Source organism: Hoplias malabaricus, chromosome 6 (genome assembly GCF_029633855.1).
Source record: "Hoplias malabaricus isolate fHopMal1 chromosome 6, fHopMal1.hap1, whole genome shotgun sequence".
NCBI classification, from domain to species: domain Eukaryota; kingdom Metazoa; phylum Chordata; class Actinopteri; order Characiformes; family Erythrinidae; genus Hoplias; species Hoplias malabaricus.
Window position 1 is genome coordinate 52,958,311 of NC_089805.1, and position 23,780 is coordinate 52,982,090.

A 23,780-nucleotide genomic window follows, 5' to 3' on the forward strand; every position below is an offset into this window, starting at 1 on the left:
TGCGGGTGATCTGTTGGCAGTGTGTGTGTGCGCACTCACTCTCAGGCATTTAATGCCAGTGCGGGTGATCTGTTGGCAGTGTGTGTGTGTGTCTGTGTGTGTGTGTGTGTGTGTGTGAGTGTGTGTGCACGCTCACTCTCAGGCGTTTAATGCCAGCGCGGGTGATCTGTTGGCAGTGTATGTGTGTGAGTGTGTGAGAGAGAGATTATGAGTGTGTGTTTGCTCTCACTCTCAGGCGTTTAATGCCAGCGCGGGTGATCTGTTGGCAGTGTATGTGTGTGAGTGTGTGTGAGAGAGATTATGAGTGTGTGTTTGCTCTCACTCTCAGGCGTTTAATGCCAGCGCGGGTGATCTGTTGGCAGTGTGTGTGTGTGTGTAAGAGAGAGAGTGTGAGTGTGTGTGTGCGCTCACTCACAGGCCTTTAATGCCAGCGCGGGTGATCTGTTGGCAGTGTGTGTGTGTGTGTGTGTGTGTGTGTGAGAGAGAGTGTGAGTGTGTGTGTGCGCTCACTCTCAGGCGTTTAATGCCAGCGCGGGTGATCTGTTGGCAGTGTGTGTGTGTGTGTGTGTGTGTGTGTGTGTGTGTGAGAGAGTGTGAGTGTGTGTGTGCGCTCACTCTCAGGCGTTTAATGCCAGCGCGGGTGATCTGTTGGCAGTGTGTGTGTGTGTGTGTGTGTGTGTGAGCTCACTCTCAGGCGTTTAATGCCAGCGCGGGTGATCTGTTGGCAGTGTGTGTGTGTGTGTGTGTGAGAGAGTGTGAGTGTGTGTGTGCGCTCACTCTCAGGCGTTTAATGCCAGCGCGGGTGATCTGTTGGCAGTCGTAGAGCTCGATGCGGTCGAGGCTGTGGCAGGTTTTGAGGTGTTCCAGGGAGGCGTCGGTGATTAAAGGGCAGTTGTCCAGTTCGATGACCTCCAGACGATCGTGAGCACACGGACCACTGCCCAGGTGACGGATCCCATCATCTGTGATCAGCTCGCAGTGGGACAGACTCTGGATTCATACACACACCCACACACACACACAGTTAAACCAGACAAACACTAAAGGCTGCTCTAAAGATACACACTAACTCCATACGTCCACTAGGACACACTCGAACTGCGCTAAAGACACACACTAACTCCCTAAGTCCACTAAGACACACTCGGACTGCGCTAAAGACACACACTAACTCCCTAAGTCCACCAGGACACACTCATGGTGACACAAGTGACACAGAGACACACTTATGGGCTGGTGACAGAAGCAGACAAAGAGTAAAAACAGTGAGACAGAGATGGACTGTGGTTGGGGACAGTCTCAGGAGAACATGTAATAGTGTCCTTACCAGGACCTGGAGCCGAGGGCAGTGTATGGACAGCTGTATTAGAGTGGCGTCGGTAATCTGGAGCAAAACACAGAGACACACTCATTCACATCGTCGCCTCCAGTAACACCTCACACACTTATCAGGTGACTCATCGATCAGTGATCTCTCGTATAGTGCAGAAGAGTGAGGCACATGCAGTTAAAAATGACATCGTCTCTGTCCAAAAACGTCTCTCCATCACAGTAACTCTACAGGAGCAGGAAAACCTTCTGAGCTTTCAGTGGAAGTCAATGTAAAAAGATTAATTCAGAGTCATTCTAGAGCGTTTCTATTGGTCATTCATCATGAGATTTACACACAGTGTGAAGGACAGCTGCTGTGTTCAGATGATGCAGTATCTACACACACACACACACACACACACACACACACAAAGATACAGAGGCTTGCTCCAGCACTGACTCTGACTCTGAAATGAAACCTGGATTTCTGATACCAGTTAAAGCCCAACACAAACCTGAACACACTCTTCCAGGTCCATCTTCTCCAGCTCGTGACAATTCTGTCCATAGAAGCAGGAAAGAAAAGCAGAATATTAAAGAAGCTTCGCTGCTGGGTTAACTTTCCCAATGCTTTTATTTCAAGACTGTGTGTGTGTGTGTGTGTGTGTGTGTGTGTGTGTACTCACCCGTGCTAGTGTGGTGAAACCCACATCAGTGAGCTGTGAACACCGAGCCACTTCTAATATTCTGTACAAAGTCAGACACAGAAAACACACAAAGATGAACTCATCAACAAAATAATCTCCACCAACCAAACTGAGACAGTGTGTGTGTGTGTGTGTGCATAATGAGTGTATATGTTATGTTAGTGTATTGTGTATGCTTGCATAGTGTGTGTGTGTGTGTGTATGTATGTGTATGTGTGTGTAGTGTGTATGCGATCCAAAGCTAATCCCCAACACCAGCCTGTGTGTGTTTGTGTGTATTTGTTTGTGTGCATATATAGTGTGTATGAGTGTGTGTATGTAGTGTATGAGTGTGTGTACCTGAGGCGAGGGCAGTTCTGACCCAGGGCATTGAGGATGGCGTCTGTTATATTTGCGCAGCCGGACACACACAGAGACTGCAGCCGATGGCAGCCACGACAAATCGTTATCAAACCTTCATCTGTGATCTGCTGCTCACACACACACACACACACACACACACACACACAAACACAAACACAAACACACAAATTAAAGTGTAACTGTGAGGAGATGAACTGTGGACAGTGGTCAGCTCTGTATCTGCAGCGCCCCCTCAGGCTGTACCCTGCTGAAACCATGGCTGACACAGCTCTGTACTGGTCTGTGAGTTGTGACCCCTGAGCACCCTGAGCCCTCTGACCCCTGAGGACATTGTCCACCCGTCTCTCCCACTCTCAATCTGTGTCCAAAACTGTGCCCTATTCACTATATAGGGTTCCGCCATTTTGTAGTGTCAGAAAACATAGTGGACTCAAACAATCCCACAATGCATTGCAAAGAGTAGTGTACAACCTATGTATACTAACAGATATCAGATTACCCATAATCCACTGCGATATTTGGTGAAAACCTACAGGAGGTAGTGTTTGAAATCATGCACTACACTTGTCGCTACCGGATTTGTGCCGCTGCCTGATTTGGACGCAGCATTCGCAGAACACCATGCTTCTGTACACTTTACTGATAGCTCCGATATTTTACTGATTTCCTCTTGGAGTTTAACTGTAAAGAGACAGGGCGGCACAGTGGTGCAGCAGGTAGTGTCACAGTCACACGGCTCCAGGGACCTGGAGGTTGTGGGTTCGTTTCCTGCTCCGGGTGACTGTCTGTGAGGAGTGTGGTGTTTTCTCCCTGTGTCTGCATGGGTTTCCTCCGGGTGACTGTCTGTGAGGAGTTGGTGTGTTCTCCCCGTGTCTGCGTGAGTTTCCTCCGGGTGACCGTCTGTGAGGAGTGTGGTGTGTTCTCTCTGTGTCTGCGTGGGTTTCCTCCGGGTGACTGTCTGTGAGGAGTGTGGTGTGTTCTCCCTGTGTCTGCATGGGTTTCCTCCGGGTGACCGTCTGTGAGGAGAGTGTTGTGTTCTCCCTGTGTCTGCGTGGGTTTCCTCCGGGTGACTGTCTGTGAGGAGTTGGTGTGTTCTCCCCATGTCTGTGTGGGTTTCCTCCGGGTGACCATCTGTGAGGAGTTGGTGTGTTCTCCCTGTGTCTGCGTGGGCTTCCTTCGGGTGACTGTCTGTGAGGAGTTGGTGTGTTCTCTCTGTGTCTGTGTGGGTTTCCTCCGGGTGACCGTCTGTGAGGAGTGTGGTGTGTTCTCCCTGTGTCTGCATGGGTTTCCTCCGGGTGACTGTCTGTGAGGAGTGTGGTGTGTTCTCCCTGTGTCTGCATGGGTTTCCTCCGGGTGATTGTCTGTGAGGAGTGTGGTGTGTTCTCCCTGTGTGCGTGTGTTTCCTCTGGGTGACTGTCTGTGAGGAGTGTGGTGTATTCTCCCTGTGTCTGCGTGGGTTTCCGCCGGGTGACTGTCTGTGAAGAGTGTGGTGTGTTCTCCCTGTGTCTGCGTGGGTTTCCTCCGGGTGACTGTCTGTGAAGGGTTGGTGTGTTCTCCCCGTGTCTGCGTGGGTTTCCTCCGGGTGACTGTCTGTGAAGAGTTGGTGTGTTCTCCCCGTGTCTGCATGGGTTTCCTCTGGGTGACTGTCTGCGAGGAGTGTGGTGTGTTCTCCCTGTGTGCGTGTGTTTCCTCCGGGTGACTGTCTGTGAGGAGTGTGGTGTATTCTCCCTGTGTCTGCGTGGGTTTCCGCCGGGTGACTGTCTGTGAGGAGTGTGGTGTGTTCTCCCTGTGTCTGCATGGGTTTCCTCCGGGTGACTGTCTGTGAGGAGTGTGGTGTGTTCTCCCTGTGTCTGCGTGGGTTTCCTCCGGGTGACTGTCTGTGAGGAGTGTGGTGTGTTCTCTCTGTCTGCGCGTGGGTTTCCTCCGGGTGACTGTGAGGAGTGTGGTATGCTCTCCCTGTGTCTGTGTGGGTTTCCTCCAGGTGCTCCGGTTTCCTCCCATAGCCCAAAAACACACGTTGGTAGGTGGTTTGGCAACTCAAAAGTGTCCGTAGGTGTGAGTGTGTGAGTGAATGTGTGTGTGTTGCCCTGTGAAGGACTGGCGCCCCCTCCAGGGTGTATTCCCGCCTTGTGTCCAATGATTCCAGGTAGGCTCTGGACCCACCGCGACCCTGAACTGAATAAGGGTTACAGATAATGAATGAATGAATGAATGAATGAATGTAAGGAGATACTGCCCTCTTCAGGTGAACGCCTTGTGTGTCCCACATCATTATTCATCATGTTTTGTTTAAACAGAAGACTACCTCAACAAGGATATCGTCAGCTGTAAATAAACACACTTTGCAGGTTCTCCTGTGGTTTAAAAGTGTAAAGGACAGTGAGGAAAGGCTAACTCATGTTTAACACACACAAAGTGTCCTGCTCTCGAAGATACCCCTCTTCTTTGCTGCTATAAGCGATAAGCGCAGGTCTCCGCATGCACTGCTCAAATCGAGTAGTGACAACCCTCCTTCAGTGTGGTGTCCTTGCTGTGTGGCTGTTTCTCTGTCCCCGTCTACCACCCCCCACTGGCCCCGCCCACTTCAGTTTCTCAAATTTCAACCAGAGAGAGTCAGCTGTGGCCAGGGGGCGCACTATCACTTTATAAAACTGTAATATTAGCCCTTCCCACCTGAGTCTTCACAGTGTGTGTGTGTGTGTGTGTGTGTGAGAGAGTCTTACTGAACACGTCTGCAGGTTGAGAGTGACCAGTTCTGGACAGTGAGCCCCAATGTGCTTCAAGGCCTCGTCCTCCAGCTGCGGGAAAAGAGACACAGACAAGAGTCACAGACTGCAGTGAGGATCCCCTTCCTCACACACACTCTGAGAGGGACCTCCTGTGCCTGTGTGTGTGTGTGTGTGGGGGGGGGGGGTTACCTGTGTGCAGCCCTTGAGGAAAAGACTCTTGAGTCCGGGGCAGCAGCGAACCAGTGCCTGGACACCGTCTTTGGTCACCTGATCACACCAGGAGATATTCAACTGCTCCAGGAGTGGACACCCTTCACTATAGAGAGAAAGAGAGAGAACAATGAGAGAGTGAGAGAGAGAGAGAGAGAGAGAACAATGAGAGAGTGAGAGAGAGAGCGAGAGAACAGCGAAAGAGAGAGATTTTCACTTTCAACACACCTTTAATTCAAAATATTTACAAATAAAACCAGTAACCAAGTTTAAAAGGCACAACTAACTAAATTTCATGCCCCACTCTTTAATCACACCCAGGATGGGGTGTAGCCGGGCACACAGCAAGAACAAGTGGGACAAGGTCTCGGTCTCACCACAGAAAGGACAGCCGTCCCCAAGTGCGGGATCAATCCGTGCCATGTGTCTGTTTGTGGCTATAATCCCATGCACAATCCTCCACTGGAGGTCGCCCACCCTCTTCTCGATGGGTCGTTTGTACAGGGACCGCCAGCTACAACCTCGGCCCACCCAGACTCCTTCACGTCCCTCAGGCTGCGGAGATGGATTGTTTTGACACAGGCCTGGTACAGGGTCCGCTTGTGTAGAACACTGAAAATCCCAAGAGCAGGGGTGTCTAAAGACAGGAGTGTCCCCTGCCCCTCTTGCCATTCCTCCCGGTCCATGTCCATCATCAGCTCAGGGAACGTGACCTGCTGACTCAGATGTTGTTCCACAGGGGTGGCGTCCAGGTACTCACAGGCAGCAGCAGAGAGGTCAGCCCTCAGCCGGTCCAGCAGCTGCTGAGCTAACCGCACCGACCTCAGACCGACCATCTCAGCCAACTGCTCCGCAGGCACCCAGTCTCCACCCCTCCGCAGGTCACGAACCTTAACAAGTCCACTTTCCAGCAGGGCAGTCCTCAAAGCTCCTGAGACCAGCTGTAACGATGGAAAAGAGGCGTTGTGGAACAGTGGCTTCTCGAAGATCCACGCTGAAGGCTCTGTGGAATTGTCCCTTGAAAAAGAGAACAGGCGCCATGCCTCCAGCACTGCTGTGTAAAATGGAGTCAGCCCCGTCAAATCCACCCCTTCCAGCAGAAGGGACAACAGGTGCCGGTCCAGCCCCAGACCGCCAGCGCGCCGCAAAAGAGCACAGGCCACGACCTTCCAGCCCCACTCTCCTCCGTACAGCAACCGCTGCACAGCCTGCAATCGCAAGGTTGCGATTCTGGACCGGATGTCGATAAGTCCCTGTCCCCCCTCCTACACAGACAGAGACAGGACTGCTGCTCTGAACCAGTGTTGTCCAGACCAGAAGAAGTTCACAAGTATTTTCTGGATGTCGTTGATCAGTTGTCTGGGTCGGTTGAGAACAGTGAACCTGTGCCACACAGCTGACGCAATGAGGTTGTTCACAACCAACACTCGACCCCTGTACGATAACTGGGGGAGCATCCAGGACCATGAAGACAACCTGGCAAGAACTTTCTCCACAACACCTTCCCGGTTCATTGCCATTGCTGCTTCAGTGCCCAGCCAAACTCCTAAAAACTTGATGCCGTGCCTGCTCCACCGAACCCACTTCTTCACCGAACACCGAAGTTTGGCAGAGGTGGCCTTACTGTAAACATTTAGTGTGTCTTGTAGGGATATAACATCCTGATCATTTTAACTATAACCGTGATATCGTCTGCGTAGGCAGAGATTTTATATAAAACGTTCATAATATTTAAACCTGAGAGTCTTTTCCTAATTAAAATCAGAAGGGGTTCCACTGCAAATGCGTAGACCTGCCCAGACAAAAGGACAGCCCTGCCGTATCCCCCTACTGACAGGCACAGGAATACTCAGACCCCCTCCCGCCTTAATCAGACACGAGGCCCCTGAGTACAGCAGTTTCACCCAAGACATAAAAACATCCCCAAAAACCGAAAGCATGTAAAACTGTAAAAAGATAATCGTGATCTACATGATCAAATGCTTTTTCTTGGTCCAACGATAAAAAGCCAAACTCTAAATGAAACATTTTTGCATAGTCATATAAGTCTCTAATTAAAAACAGATTGTCATAGATGCAGCGTCGAGGCACACAGTAGGACTGGTCCTGTTTGCTGAACAATCGTACTTAAAACACCTTTGAGTCTCTTTGCTATACAGCGGGAGAGTATCTTGTAGTCCGAACATAGCAGTGACACAGGTCTCCATTTTTTTTTTAAAAGGCAGAGGTCTCCCTTTTTTGGGATGAGGGATAAAATGGCACGCTGACAGCTACTTGGGAGCACCTCAGCATCAACTGCTCCAGCCTCACAAACAGCTCACCTGTTTCTGCTCCTCTGTTTGGGGCATAAACATTAATGAAAATAAAAACATGATCACCGAGTCTGGCTTTAAGCATGAGAAGTCGTCCAGCTACAACTTCATCTACAGATAGAACATTCACTCTAGTGGACTGAGAGAAAAGAATCGCAACCCCTGCGCTAACATTCGAACCGCGGCTAAGAAAACATTCCCCTTTCCACCACAGACCCCTCTCAGAGGCTGAGGCGGCATCACTATGTGTTTCTTGTAAAAAACATACATTTAATTTCTTAAGAGAAAAAAATTCATAAAAAAGGGCCAGTTTATCTTTGTCTCTAAAACCATTAACGTTTAAAGAGCCCACCCTTAGAAAACCCATGATGATAGAAAAGAGAGAGAAACAGTAGTAGAGCAGGAAACAAGCAGAAAGATTAAGAGAGACCCTCTTCCTACGTGTTCCGTGTTCAGACATTTTTACGAACGGTACGACACACACCAGACTTAGCACTTTTTACTTTCCTGATCGCAGTAACAAGTTTTTTTTTAAACGGAAACGCTTTTGTTTTGAGAGAATGTCGTAACCAGTAGTCTTTTGTACCATTAAAACTGAACACACAAACCTGTCCAGGTCAGGGAAAAAATCCTTGACCTCAACAGGTCTGCCCTTAGTAGCATCTAAGAACGAGTTTATCTGCTCCACAGAGTATAACGTTTCACTTCCAGACTGACTCCCTCCAAATTCAGACACTTCAGACATCCTGTCTTCCTCCATAGCCTCCTCCTGAGACAAGGCTGAACCAGACTGAGATTCACTGATATCTTCTGGTACCAGCACCTGAAAACTGCAACCCGCAGTACTCGGTCCAGCCTCTTCAGAGTCACCGCTCACCTGAGCTCCTACACATTCACGCACCTGAGCTCCTACACATTCGCGCACCTGAGCTCCTACACATTCGCGCACCTGAGCTCCTACACATTCGCGCACCTGAGCTCCTACACATTCGCGCACCTGAGCTCCCACACATTCGCGCACCTGAGCTCCCACACATTCGCGCACCTGAGCTCCCACACATTCGCGCACCTGAGCTCCCACACATTTGCGCACCTGAGCTCCCACACATTTGCACACCTGAGCTCCCACACATTCACGCACCTGAGCTCCCACACCTCCGCGCACCTGAGCTCCCACACCTCCGCGCACCTGAGCTCCCACACCTCCGCGCACCTGAGCTCCCACACCTCCGCGCACCTGAGCTCCCACACCTCCGCGCACCTGAGCTCCCACACCTCCGCTCACCTGAGCTCCCACACCTCCGCTCACCTGAGCTCCCACACCTCCGCTCACCTGAGCTCCCACACCTCCGCTCACCTGAGCTCCTACACCACCACCCACCTGAACACCAGACTCAGTGCCTATATCCACACCACAAACAATCTCCATATTCACCTGATCAATAAACTCACCCCCTGTGACTACAGCACCTCCCACCCCCACGTTCTCCTGAGAACCAGCTCCACTCCCCAAGTGATCACTGATCTGAACCCACAAATCTGTACCACCGTCAGGTTCCAAACTCACCTCTTCACTGGTCTTAACAACAACATCCACCCCATCACCAACTACCTCTACCTCCTGAGCACCAGCCACCACCTCACTACCCGCTCCGCTACCTACCCCACTTATAAGGGAGGTAGGCCCTTCACCCTCCTGCCCAGCTGTGGGCTGCTCAGCCTGAACCTGACCATCCCCACTACCTTCAACACTGCCCTCCAACCGCTCACTCACCTCCTGTCCACGACCTGCCTCCGGAGCTAGAGTCCCTGACGAGCCCTCTCCAGCATCCACAGGAGCGTCACTCACCGCACCCTTCTCCAGAACCACACTCGTCTCAGCTGCAGTAGAGGCCTGGTCCTCCTGCGCAGCCCTCTGTTCGTTTAAAGGGCAGTCGAACCGCTTATGCCTACTGCTCCCGCACTGAAAACATTTCAGTTTGTCCGTGGTCGCGTACACGGTGTACGAGTCATTATCGTGAATCACACGGAACATGGCGTCGAGTGATTTGTCTGGGCTGTTCAAGAACATAAACACCTGCCTCCTGAAAGACATGACGTGTTTCAGTGCCTCGTTCTTACAGCCCAGAGGAATCATCTTCATTTCACTCGCAAACTTCCCAAAGCAGCTCAGTTCCTGTTTGAGTGACTCGTTTGAAACGAAGGCCGGGACATTAGAGATGATGACCCTCGACGCTGGCGTGAACAAAGGAGACACCGGCACAAAAGTCTCCAAAACTTGCCGTGAGCAGCATGTTCTCCACCGAGGCCTGGGCCAGTGGAACGCACCTGGACCCGTTCGCGCGGGAGAGAGACGCCACGAAGCGAGAGGCCATTACTCGCCCCACATCGCACGCGGCGGATTATCAATAACACTAGTGTTAAGAAAACAAGTGTGAACACTCAGAAAATCCCAACACCAGGGTTAAAAGCAATTATGAATAAGGAAAAAAGGAGCACAAGCTCAACGCCACACACACCACCGCTCTCACACGCTCACAAACGCTCCGCCCACTCCCAGCATGCAGAGAAAGAGAGAGAGAGAGAGAGAATGAGAGAGAGTGAGAGAGAGAGAGAGAGAGAGAGAGAGAGAATGAGAGAGAGTGAGAGAGAGAGAGAGAGAGTGTGAGTGAGTGAGTGAGTGAGTTAGAGTTCAGAACCAGGCACAAGCACAGACACAGTCCCAGACCAAGACCAAGACAGAGACACAGAACCAGACCCAGGTCCAGACCGGCCCTGGGATTGGACTCTGGGGTTCAGGACGAGGGGAAAATGTGTCATGCCGCGGTGGACACTCACCTGAGCGCTTTGAGGGACAGGTTGGTGATGGAGGTGCAGGAGGCCAGGTCCAGGTGCTTCAGCTTCGGACAAAATTTACTCAAACTGTTACAGGTACTGCACACAGATGGGGGAGGAGGAGGAGGAGAGAGAGAGAGAGAGAGTATTTTATACTGGCCTTCCTTAACAAACACAGTCCTGAGTAGAAATCAAATTGGCTTTTTTCTGAATCAAATCAAATCAAATGTATTTGTTACAACTGATGATGTCACAAAGCAGCTTCACGGAACTCCAGTAAAGAGACAGTTTTTTTTAAGAACTTAAATTCTATTACATTTTTATCAATAACTCTCAGCAAATCTCAGATCTATACAACAAAGGGTAGTTAATAAACTTGAGAACATTGCACAGACACTCAATAATGTAAACAACTTAGCATTGTATTTTACAACAGATTCTATATAATCTAAAGGGATATAAACTATATCCCTGCATCACAGTATAAACAGTTTAAATGGCAATGCTGTGGTACCCAACATTACAACAACATGGAGGAAGGGAGAGAAGTGCTCAAATTCACTAATAGGGCCATTACATAAATAAGGCTTTTGCATGTTCCCAGCGTAGCCTGAGAATATGCTTTTGGAGTCTTAATGAGTATGTTATCTTTTCCATTTGGAACAGTTCACCTACGTTTTGGACCCTTTGTAGGATGGTGGTTCTAATTGTATTCACTTAATAGTAATACATTTCAAAACTGCTGCAAAAAGGATGTTTAAAATATATACGATTTGGCCCTTCCTCGTACACCTACTGGAACGATCCCGAGCACTGCACCTGTGATATCCTTTGGTATAACTTCCTGATCGATCTGGTTTATAGCCCTGTACACTTCGTCCCAAAAGATCTGCAGTTTAGGGCATGTCCAGAAGATGTGGTGGGGAAAGGTGTTGCTGTGCCACAATTTCTCCAACACAAGCTTGGTGCATATTAGCAACTACATCCGGTGTCCTGAAATATCTACTAAGAATTTTCCTCTTAAATTCTCGCCACGTATTTGAATTTGTAGTTTGATGAGTCTCCATCAAGGCCTCTTCCCACATTTCATCAGAAATGGTTTTGGCCGTCTCTGCCTCCTATCTTTGTTTTGTCTGAACACGTTTATGTTGATTCATTGATGAAAAATACCATGTATAATTTCATTATCAATTTCCTTTCTGCTTTTTGGAATTGGGTGGGGTTTAGCACTCTTTCCCATTCCTTGTGTGTAGGTCCGAAAAGAACGTGTGTAAATATCTGAAGAGATCATATTTTTGGAGTTGAAAACGTCTGCGTAACTGTTCAAACGTCATAAGGTTGTTTGTGTGAATTAACTGATGAATAAAGTCCCTGATCAGTCCATTTTGCAAAACCTTTAAGTAACATATAAGGAGTGAATTTTATAACATATAAGGAGTGATTTAATATGTCCCATACGTTTTTCATCTTTAATGTAACTCTAACTTTGCTCGAAATGTTAAGTGTGGTTCTAGTCCAGAAAGACAAAGCCCTTATGGAAATATCTAAAAATGGTAATACCTTTAACGGCACAGTACACTTTTTTTGTTCAATGTTCAGCCATCCTGTATGTGTGTGTCATTTCGGATCCATGAGATTAATGTTCTTAATTGTGCTGCTCAAAAATAGTATTTTAGAACAGGAAGATTAAGTCCCCCTTCTTTGGATTGGATTATAATTTATCCAAGGCCACTTATTCTGCCATATACATTTTGAGAATATTTTATCCGATTCAACGAATGTAGATTTTGGAATTCCTATTGGTAACATTTGGAATAAATACAGCAAGCTTAGGAGAACGTTCATACGAATAGTTTCTATGCGGCCAAAAATGGAGAGATTTAATGCTGCCCACTGCTCTAGACCTTTTATTTAATTATATCCAGTATTTTACTCTAGTTAACGTGAAATAAATATTGTAACAAAGAAGGAATATTGATACCCAAGTATTTAATGGGCTCATTAGACCACGCAAAACCACTCTGTTGTTTTACCCTCAGTGGAACATTACCATTAACATCCATTGCCTCTGTATTATCAACGTTTATTTTATAGCCTGTCTTTAAGCGTGGTATCGATGATGCAGGCTCTGTCAAATATAATAAAACATCATCTGCGTATAGTGAGATTTTATGTTCTTCTATGCCAATCAAAATCCTGCTAATGCCATTATCATCCCTGATAAGTTGGGCCAGTGGTTCAATACTAATTGCAAATAAAAGGGGTGATAGAGGGCATCCTTGCCTATACCTGCGTTCTAAGTTAAACCTTGCTGATCTAAAGCCATTGACTCTGACAGCCGCCTGTGGGGATGAGTAAAGTGTATGTATCCGATCTACAAAATTGGGGCCAAATTTAAACCTCTTTAATGTCTGAATTAGATATTTCCAAGATACGCGATCAAATGCCTTTTGGGCATCTAAAGAAATTATATAATATTCAATTTGCAGCCTATGTTATTTCCATAGTGCCTCCCAGCAATAAATCCTGTTTGATCTGGATGTATAATTTGGGTTATTATGTAATTTAATCGTCTAGCAAGAATAGCTGTTAGAATACGTCTCCATTAAGCATAGACAGTGGGTACAATCGGTAGGGACACAATCGGTAGGGTTCTGACCTTCTTTATGCAATACCACTACTGTTGCATCAGACCACGGTGGCGCCATTGTTTTGGTTTCTAGAGCATAGTGATATGCATCTAATAAAAGTGGAGTGAGAATATCTCCAAAACATTTATAGAATTCATTTATGAAACCATCTGGACCAGGACACTCATTATCCTTAAGGGATAAAATAACTTGTTTTATTTCCTCTTCTTTAATTGGCTCATTCAATTCTTTAGCTACTGTATCAGATGATTGAGGAACATTTATATTTTGTAAATAATTTGCTATACTAACCTCATCAGGGCAGGTATCAGTATCTTGGTATAAGATTTTTATAAAACTCTGCAAAACTTTCGGCTATTTCACTTGGTTTTACAATAACTTTATCACCTCATTTTAGCTTTTGAACTACATTTAAGGACTGCTGTTTTTGCGGGCTAAAAGTCTACTTGCTCCATTTCCATTTTCGTAATACTGTTGTTTGGCAAAACGTAGGTTTCCCTCAATCTTTTCTGACTGCAAGTCCTGGAGTCCTCTGTGGGATATACTTAGATCCTTCAAAATGTTAGGTGATCTACCCTGTTTATGATTATATTCCAGCTCACTTTTTCTTTCATCTAATTCTTGCTGTTTGGCCACATTTTGTCTTTTCTTGCTGTTGTATAAGAAATAATACAGCCTCTTAAATAAGCCTTTGCACAATCCCACAACATGATAGGAGATGTTTCAGGGGTTTTTTTGCGTCTAAATAATTCTTAAACTCAATCCTTGAGTTTAAGAATTTAAATCCTTATCATTCAGAAGGGAGCCATTAAGTCTTTAATGCTTAAATTATGTATCCAAGCCTATGGTGGGAGGCAGGTAGGGTCGCGGTGGGAGGCAGGCAGGGTCGCGGTGGGAGGCAGGCAGGCAGGGTCGCGGTGGGTGACACAGGCAGGGTCGGTGGCAGGCAGGGTCGAGGTGGTGGGAGCCAGGCAGGGGCGCGGTGTGAGACAGGCTGGGTCGGTGGGAGGCAGGCTCGAGGTGGTGGGAGGCAGTCAGGGTCGAGGTGGTGGGAGCTAGGCAGGGGCACGGTGTGAGACAGGCAGGGTCGTGGTGGGAGGCAGGGTCTGTGTGAGACAGGCAGGGTTGTGGTGGGTATGATCGGTGTGGTGGGAGGCAGGATCGGTTTGGTGGGAGGCAGGATCGGTTTGGTGGGAGGCAGGATCGGTTTGGTGGGAGGCAGGATCTGTGTGGTGGGAGGCAGGGTCTGAGTCCCTTGACCCTTTAGCATCTACACTGATGAGTTAGTGCTGTAGCTGGAACAGATGAGTTAGTGCTGTAGCTGCATCACACTATGACACAGAAGTTAAATTCCTACTGTACACAGACGACCTTGTCCTGCAGGGGACAAGGCAGGGTCGCGGTGGGAGACAGCCAGGGTCGTGGTGGGAGGCAGGCACGGTGTGAGACAGGCAGGGTTGAGGTGGTGGGACGCAGGGTCGAGGCGGTGGGACGCAGGCAGGGTCGAGGTGGTGGGAGGCAGGCACGGTGTGAGACAGGCAGGGTTGAGGTGGTGGGACGCAGGGTCGAGGCGGTGGTAGGCAGGCAGGCAGGCAGGCAGGCAGGGTCGAGGTGGTGGGAGGCAGGGTCGAGGTGTGAGACAGGCAGGTAGGGTCGTGGTGTGAGACAGGCAGGCAGGGTCACGGTGTGAGACAGGCAGGGTTGCAGTGTGAGACAGGACACTGGCCCCACAGGACACAGCCCCAAAAGATACTGCCCCACAAGACACTCTCCAAAGGACACAGCTCCACAAAACACAGCCACACGGGACACAGCCCCATGAGACAGTGCCCCACAGGACACCACCACATAAGAGACCGCCCCACAAGACACTCACCAAAAGACACTGCTCCAAAGGACTCCACTTCACAAAACACGGCCACACATGACACTCCCCAAAAGACACTGCCCCACAAGACTACCCCCCCCCCCTCCAGTAGACACTCCCCAAAAGACACCGCCCCACAGGACACTCCCCAAAAGGCACCGCCCCAAAGGACACTCCCCAAAAGTCCTCCTAGCTGAAAATTTTTGGGGGTGGACAATGTCCAGCGTTTTTTTCAGGTGGAGCAGGTCCTGAAAATCAGAACGTGTGTGTGTGTGTGTGTGTGTGTGTGTCTGGGGGAGACTGACCTGTCAGTGATCTTAGTGCAGCCGTTCAGACTCAGCAGCTCGATGTTCCTGCAGTTCTGGGCAAAGGTTCTGCAACAGAGGAGATCATAGAGACACTGTGAAAGGTCACTGACCCACAGACAGCGGCTTTATACAACACACACACACACACACACACACACGTATACACACACAAATACGCATATGTGTACACACACACACACACACACACACATACATACATACATGCAAACATACTTACAAGCAGGGGGCTGGGAGGCAGGCGGGTGGGGACTCAGGCAGGGGGTGGGGAGTCAGGCAGGGGGTAGGGAGTCAGGCAGGGTGGGGATTCAGGCAGGGGGCAGGGAGGCAGGCCGTGGGGGGGGGGGTGGGTTGGTGGAGGCATGGGGCTTGGAGGCAGGCAGGGCGAGGACTCAGGCAGGGGGGCGGGAAGGGAGGCGGGCAGGGCGGGCAGGGTGGGGAGGGAGGCAGGCAGGCAGGGGGTGTGAAGGCAGGAATTCGGGGACTCAGGCAGGGGGCTGGGAGGCAGGCAGGGAGAGGAGGCAGGCAGGGGGCAGGGAGGCAGGCAGGGGGGTGAGAAGGCAGGCATGCAGGGGACTGGGAGGCAGGCAGGGCAGGGACTCAGGCAGGAGGGCGGGGAGGCAGGCAGGGGGCAGAAAGGCAGACAGGGTTATTCTCACCTGAGTGCACTGTCCCCTACACCTTGACATCCTCTCAGACTCAGCTTCCTCAGAAAACCTCCACAACGCTTTGAGATATTCTCCACAACACGACCCTGCAGCACACACACACACACACACATAGATAGTGTGTGATAGTGTTCTAAACACACACTCGTCCACTGGAGACTGTGTGTTCATTTTCCACCGTGTTAAAGAACACAGGGAACACACAGGTCCCACCGTCACAAACAGGTTCCTGTCACTGACCTCAATGTCCCTCTGAAAATCAAACAGATCAATCCTCTGCCAGTTACTGCCATCCAGCGCCAACACGTTCCAGGCCTAGAGAGAGAGAGAGAGAGAGAGAGAGAGAGAGAGAGAGAGAGACACTCAGTATGAAAACACACTCTCTCACACACATACTCACACACTCACACTAACTCTCGCTCTCACACTAACTCTCTCACACACAGACACGCACACTATCTTTCACACACACACACTCACTCTCTCTCTTACACACACTCGCTCTCACACAAACACTCTCTCTCTCACATTCACACTCAGTATGAAAACACTCTCACTCACACACACCCACTCTCACAAACACATACTCACAAACACTCTCTCTCTCTCTCTCTCTCTCTCTCACACACACACACACACTTAGTATTAAAACACACTCTCATATACTCTCACTCACTCTCACAACACTCTCTCTCTCACACACACACACACTCAGACTGAAAACACACTCTTACACACTCTCACTCACACACACACACACTCTCTCACAGACACACACACAGAGTATGAAAACACACATTAACACTCACAAACACTCTCTCTCTCTCTCTCTCACACACACACACATACACACTCTTACCCGAGAGACCTGTGCGCAGCGGCAGAGTGTTACCACATCCAGAAAGGAGAATATTCTACAAAAAAGAACACATCATGTTTATTTGTTTAGTGCTGTCAGGACCTGGGTGCTTCAGAGACTCCCAGAGTTAAACCTACACCTACGTTAATAATTAATGAGCCCAGGGCGGAGCCAGTGGAGATTGTAGGATGCGTCTTATGAAGATTCCTTCTCAGTACCCTAGGTCACACAAATGAATCCCTGGTACTGTTTCTCAGACAGTGGCATTAATTGTGATCCACTACAAACACCATTACCAGAATAGCAGTGACATAGTGGTGTTCCCATCGTGATCCTCAGCTCCTCTTTAACAGCACTGTGTGTGTTTGGGAACTGAGGAGACCAGTCGCTGTGGTTCTGAAAATGAAATGTTCAGAATGTGGACTGGCCTCATCTCGCTGAAATAAACAAGGCCTTCCCTGAAAAAGACATTGTCTGGAAGGCAGTGTGTCATTCCAAACCCTGTATATATCCTTCAGCATTAACGGTGCCTTCACAGATGTGACAGCCCCCCACGCATTGTGCACTAACACACCTCCACCGCATACAACATCACTGTCCCCCCACACACACCACCACAGACGTTGGCTTCTGAAGTGTGTGTTTATAACAAGCCCATGTCCCTTTAATCTTTAGCGGAGGAGCAGTGTCCATGAGTTCCAAACAGAATTTCAAATTGTGATTTGTTGGATCAGAGTGAAAAAAATATAGAGAGATGAGGCACAACAGACAACAGCTGAAGATCTGATTCTCACCGTAACAACAGCTCCTTTGGCAACTTCTTATTGATCACAGCCTCATCACTGTTGGAGAACATCTGCAGAGAAAAGCAGAGAGAGATAAGAGAGAGACAGAGAGAGAGAGAGAGAGAGAGAAAGAGAGAGACATTGACAGAGAGAAATTCAAATTAGAAAGAGATCAGAGTGGGTGCCTTCCTCTAACGTGAAGGGGTTAATCAGAAACTTTGTTCCTATAACTGTGGGAACAATCCACTCTCCTACACACACACACACACACACACACACACAGACCAGGGGAACTCCATCGCTCCAGAGAAAACAGTTCCACCAGACGAACTGTCAGACCAACACAATAAAAACACACTGTCACACTTAGAACACACCATCACGCTGACACACTGAAAATACATGGACACACAGACAACACACTGTCACACTGAAAACACAACATCACACTGAAAAAAATACACCATCACAGCAACACACTGAAAATACACCGTCACATTGAAACATTGACAACACACCGTCACACTGACAACACACAGTCACACTGAGACACTGGAAACACACTGTCACCACTGAAAACACACCGTCACACTGACAACACACCATCACACTGACAACACACGTCACACTAAAAACAAACTTCACACTGACAACACACGTCACACTGAAAACACACCATCAAACTGACAACACACGTCACACTGAAAACTCACTATTACACTAACACACCCAAAATACACAGACACATTGAAAACACACCATCACACTGACAACACACCATCACACTGAGACACTGGAAATACACTGTCACCACTGAAAACACACCGTCACACTGACAACACATAGTCACACTGACACACTGAGAACACACCGCCACACTGAAAACAAACCCTCACATTGACACACTGAAAAAGCATGGACACACAGACAACACACTGTAACACTGAAAACAGACAGTCATGCTGACACACTGAAAACAGACCGTCACACTGACACACTGAAATCACACTGCTACATTGACACACTAAAAACACATGGACACACAGACAACACACTGTCACACTGAAAATACAACGTCACACAAACACACTGAAAACACAACATCACACTGAAAGAAATACAACATCACACTGAAAGAAATACACCATCACATTAACACACTGAAAATACACCGTCACATTGAAACACTGACAACACACTGTCACACTGAAAACACACAGAAAACACACCCTCACACTGACAACACACCGTCACACTGTCACACTGACAACACACTGTCACACTGACACACTGAAAACACACCATCACACTGACACACTGAAAAGATGCTGAAAACACAGCGTCACACTGACAACACACTGTCACATTGACACACTGAAAACACACCATCACAATGACACACTGAAAACACACCGCCACAATGACACACTGAAAACACACCGTCACAATGACACCTGAAATATGCTGAAAACACACTGTCACACTGACAACACACCATCACACTGAAACACTGAAAACACACCGCCACAATGACACACTGAAAACACACCATCACACTGACAAACTGAAAAGATGCTGAAAACACACCGTCACACTGAAAACACACCATCACAATGACAAACTGAAAAGATGCTGAAAACACATCGTCACACTGACACACTGAAAAAACACCATCACAATGACACACTGAAAACACACCGTCACACTGACACACTGAAAACACACCATCACACTGACACATTGAAAAGATGCTGAAAACAAACCGTCACAATGACACACTGAAAACACACCGTCACACAGAAAACACATCGTCACACTGTCACACTGACAACACACCATCACACTGACAACACACTGTCACACTGACACACTGAAAACATACCATCACACTGACACACTGAAAACACACCATCACACTGACACAATGAAAAGATGCTGAAAACACACCGTCACACTGACACACTGAAAACACACCATCACAATGACACACTGAAAACACACCGTCACAATGACACCTGAAATATGCTGAAAACACACCGTCACACTGACAACACACCATCACACTGACACACTGAAAACACTCCGCCACAATGACACACGTCACACTGAAAACACACCGTCACAATGACAAACTGAAAAGATGCTGAAAACACACCGTCACAATGACACACTGACAACACACCGCCACACAGAAAACACACCGTCACACTGTCACACTGAAAACATACCATCACACTGACACACTGAAAACACACCATCACACTGACACACTGAAAACACACCATCACACTGACACACTGAAAACAAACCATCACACTGACACACTGAAAAGATGCTGAAAACACACCATCACACTGACACACTGAAAACACACCGTCACAATGACAAACTGAAAAGATGCTGAAAACACACCGTCACACTGACACACTGAAAACACACCATCACACTGAAAACACACCATCACACTGACACACTGAAAACACACCATCACACTGACACACTAAAAACACACAGTCACACTGACAACACACAGTCACACTGACACACTGAAAACACACCATCACACTGACACATTGAAAAGATGCTGAAAACAAACCGTCACAATGACACACAGAAAACACATCGTCACACTGTCACACTGACAACACACCATCACACTGACAACACACTGTCACACTGACACACTGAAAACATACCATCACACTGACACACTGAAAACACACCATCACACTGACACAATGAAAAGATGCTGAAAACACACCGTCACACTGACACACTGAAAACACACCATCACAATGACACACTGAAAACACACCATCACAATGACACCTGAAATATGCTGAAAACACACCGTCACACTGACAACACACCATCACAATGACACACTGAAAAGATGCTGAAAACACACCGTCACACTGACAACACACTGTCACACTGAAAACACAATGTCACACTGACACACTGAAAACACACCGTCACAATGACCCACTGAAAAGATGCTGAAAACACACCGTCACACTGACAACACAACGTCACACTGAAAACACAACGTCACACTGACACACTGAAAACACACCATCACATTGACACACTGAAAACACACCATCACATTGACACACTGAAAACACACCGCCACAATGACACACTGAAAACACACCGCCACAATGACACACTGAAAACACACCGCCACAATGACACACTGAAAACACACCGCCACAATGACACACTGAAAACACACCGCCACAATGACACACTGAAAACACACTGTCACAATTACACACTGAAAAGATGCTGAAAACACACCGTCACACTGAAAACACACTGTCACACTGAAAAGACACAGTCACACTGACAACACACTGTCACACTGAAAACACACCATCACATTGACAGACTGAAAACACACTGCCACAATGACACACTGAAAACACTCCATCACACCGACAAACTGAAAAGAGGCTGAAAACACACCGTCACACTGACACACTGAAAACACACCATCACAATGACATGCTGAAAAGATGCTGAAAACACACCGTCACACAGACACACTGAAAACACACCATCACACTGACAACACACTGTCACACTGACACACTGAGAACACACAGTCACACTGAAAACACACTATCACATTGACACACTGAAAACACACCGTCACACTGAGAACACACAGTCACACTGAAAACACACTGTCACACTGAAAACACACTATCACATTGACACACTGAAAACACACCGTCTTACTGACAATACACTGTCAGACTGACACACTGAAAACACACCGACACACTGAAATCACAGTCACACTGAGACACTGGAAACACAGCGTCACCACTGAAAACACACTGTCACACTGAGAACACACTGCCACAATGAAAACACACCATCACACTGAAAACACACTGTCACACTAACACACTGAAAATACACCAACACACAAAAAACACACCATCACACTGACAACACACTGACACACTGAAAACACACAGTCACACTGACACACTGAGAACACACAGTCACACTGACACACTGAAAACTCACTGTCAGACTGAAAACACACTATCACATTGACACACTGAAAACACATCGTCACACTGACAACACACCGTCACACTGACAATATACAGACATACTGGAAATATACTGTCACATTGACACACTGACAACACACAGACACACTTACAACACACCATCACATTGACACACTGACAACACACCGTCACACTGACAATATACAGACACACTGAAACACACCATCACACTGACACACTGATAACACATGTCACACTGAAAACATACTGTCACCCTGACAACACACCGTCACACTGACAACACACCATCAGACTGACAACACACCGTCACATTGACACACTGAAAACACACCATCACACTGACACACTGAAAACACACTGTCACCCTGACAACACACAGACACACTGAAAACACACCGACAATACACTGTCAGACTGACACACTGAAAACACACCGACACACTGAAAACACACCGACACACTGAAAACACAGTCACACTGAGACACTGGAAACACAGCGTCACCACTGAAAACACACTGTCACACTGAGAACACACTGCCAAAATGAAAACACACCATCACACTGAAAACACACCGTCACACTAACACACTGAAAATACACCGACACACAAAAAACACACCATCACACTGACAACACACTGACACACTGAAAACACACAGTCACACTGACAATATACAGACACACTGAAAACACACCATCACACTGACACACTGATAACACATGTCACACTGAAAACATACTGTCACCCTGACAACACACCGTCACACTGACAACACACCATCAGACTGACAACACACCGTCACATTGACACACTGAAAACACACCATCACACTGACACACTGAAAACACACTGTCACCCTGACAACACACAGACACACATAAAACACACCGACAATACACTGTCAGACTGACACACTGAAAACACACCGACACACTGAAAACACAGTCACACTGAGACACTGGAAACACAGCGTCACCACTGAAAACACACTGTCACACTGAGAACACACTGCCAAAATGAAAACACACCATCACACTGACAACACACCGTCACATTGACACACTGAAAACACACCATCACACTGACACACTGAAAACACACTGTCACCCTGACAACACACAGACACACTGAAAACACACCGACAATACACTGTCAGACTGACACACTGAAAACACACCGACACACTGAAAACACAGTCACACTGAGACACTGGAAACACAGCGTCACCACTGAAAACACACTGTCACACTGAGAACACACTGCCAAAATGAAAACACACCATCACACTGAAAACACACCGTCACACTAACACACTGAAAATACACCGACACACAAAAAACACACAATCACACTGACAACACACTGACACACTGAAAACACACAGTCACACTGACACACTGAGAACACAGTCACACTGACACACTGAAAACACACTGTCAGACTGAAAACACACTATTACATTGACACACTGAAAACACACCGTCATACTGACAATACACTGTCAGACTGACACACTGAAAATACACCATCACATTGACAACACACCGACACACTGAAAACTCAGTCACACTGAGAACACACCGTCACCACTGAAAACACACTGTCACACTGAGAACACACCGCCACAATGAAAACACACCCTCACACTAACACACTAAAATACACAGAGACAAAGAAAACACACCTTCACACTGAAAAAACACAGTCACACTGACATCACACCATCATCTTGACACACTGAAGACACATCGTCACACTGACAACACACCGTCACACTGACAATATACAGACATACTGGAAATATACCGTCACATTGACACACTGACAACACACAGACACACTGACAACACACCGTCACATTGACACACTGACAACACACCGTCACACTGACAATATACAGACACACTGAAAACACACCATCACACTGACACACTGATAACACATGTCACACTGAAAACATACTGTCACCCTGACAACACACCGTCACACTGACAACACACCGTCACACTGACAACACACCATCAGACTGACAACACACCGTCACATTGACACACTGAAAACACACCATCACCCTGACAACACACAGACACACTGAAAACA

General features: G+C 47.7%; 1 protein-coding gene across 1 annotated transcript in view; it reads right to left on the reverse strand.

Moving 5' to 3' along the window:
- fbxl20 (F-box and leucine-rich repeat protein 20) overlaps positions 1–23,780 on the reverse strand; it is a 36,568-nt gene that overhangs the window by 7,084 nt on the left and 5,704 nt on the right. Inside the window, exons 2-14 of the mRNA XM_066674423.1 lie at positions 17,633–17,694; positions 16,839–16,893; positions 16,220–16,294; positions 15,971–16,065; positions 15,291–15,359; positions 10,471–10,566; positions 5,300–5,426; positions 5,105–5,179; positions 2,358–2,488; positions 1,998–2,058; positions 1,827–1,871; positions 1,328–1,384; positions 778–990 (exon numbers count right to left, since the gene is read on the reverse strand). Of these exons, the coding sequence (XP_066530520.1) occupies positions 778–990; positions 1,328–1,384; positions 1,827–1,871; positions 1,998–2,058; positions 2,358–2,488; positions 5,105–5,179; positions 5,300–5,426; positions 10,471–10,566; positions 15,291–15,359; positions 15,971–16,065; positions 16,220–16,294; positions 16,839–16,893; positions 17,633–17,694 (1,161 nt within the window). The remainder of the gene's footprint in view (positions 1–777; positions 991–1,327; positions 1,385–1,826; positions 1,872–1,997; positions 2,059–2,357; positions 2,489–5,104; positions 5,180–5,299; positions 5,427–10,470; positions 10,567–15,290; positions 15,360–15,970; positions 16,066–16,219; positions 16,295–16,838; positions 16,894–17,632; positions 17,695–23,780) is intronic.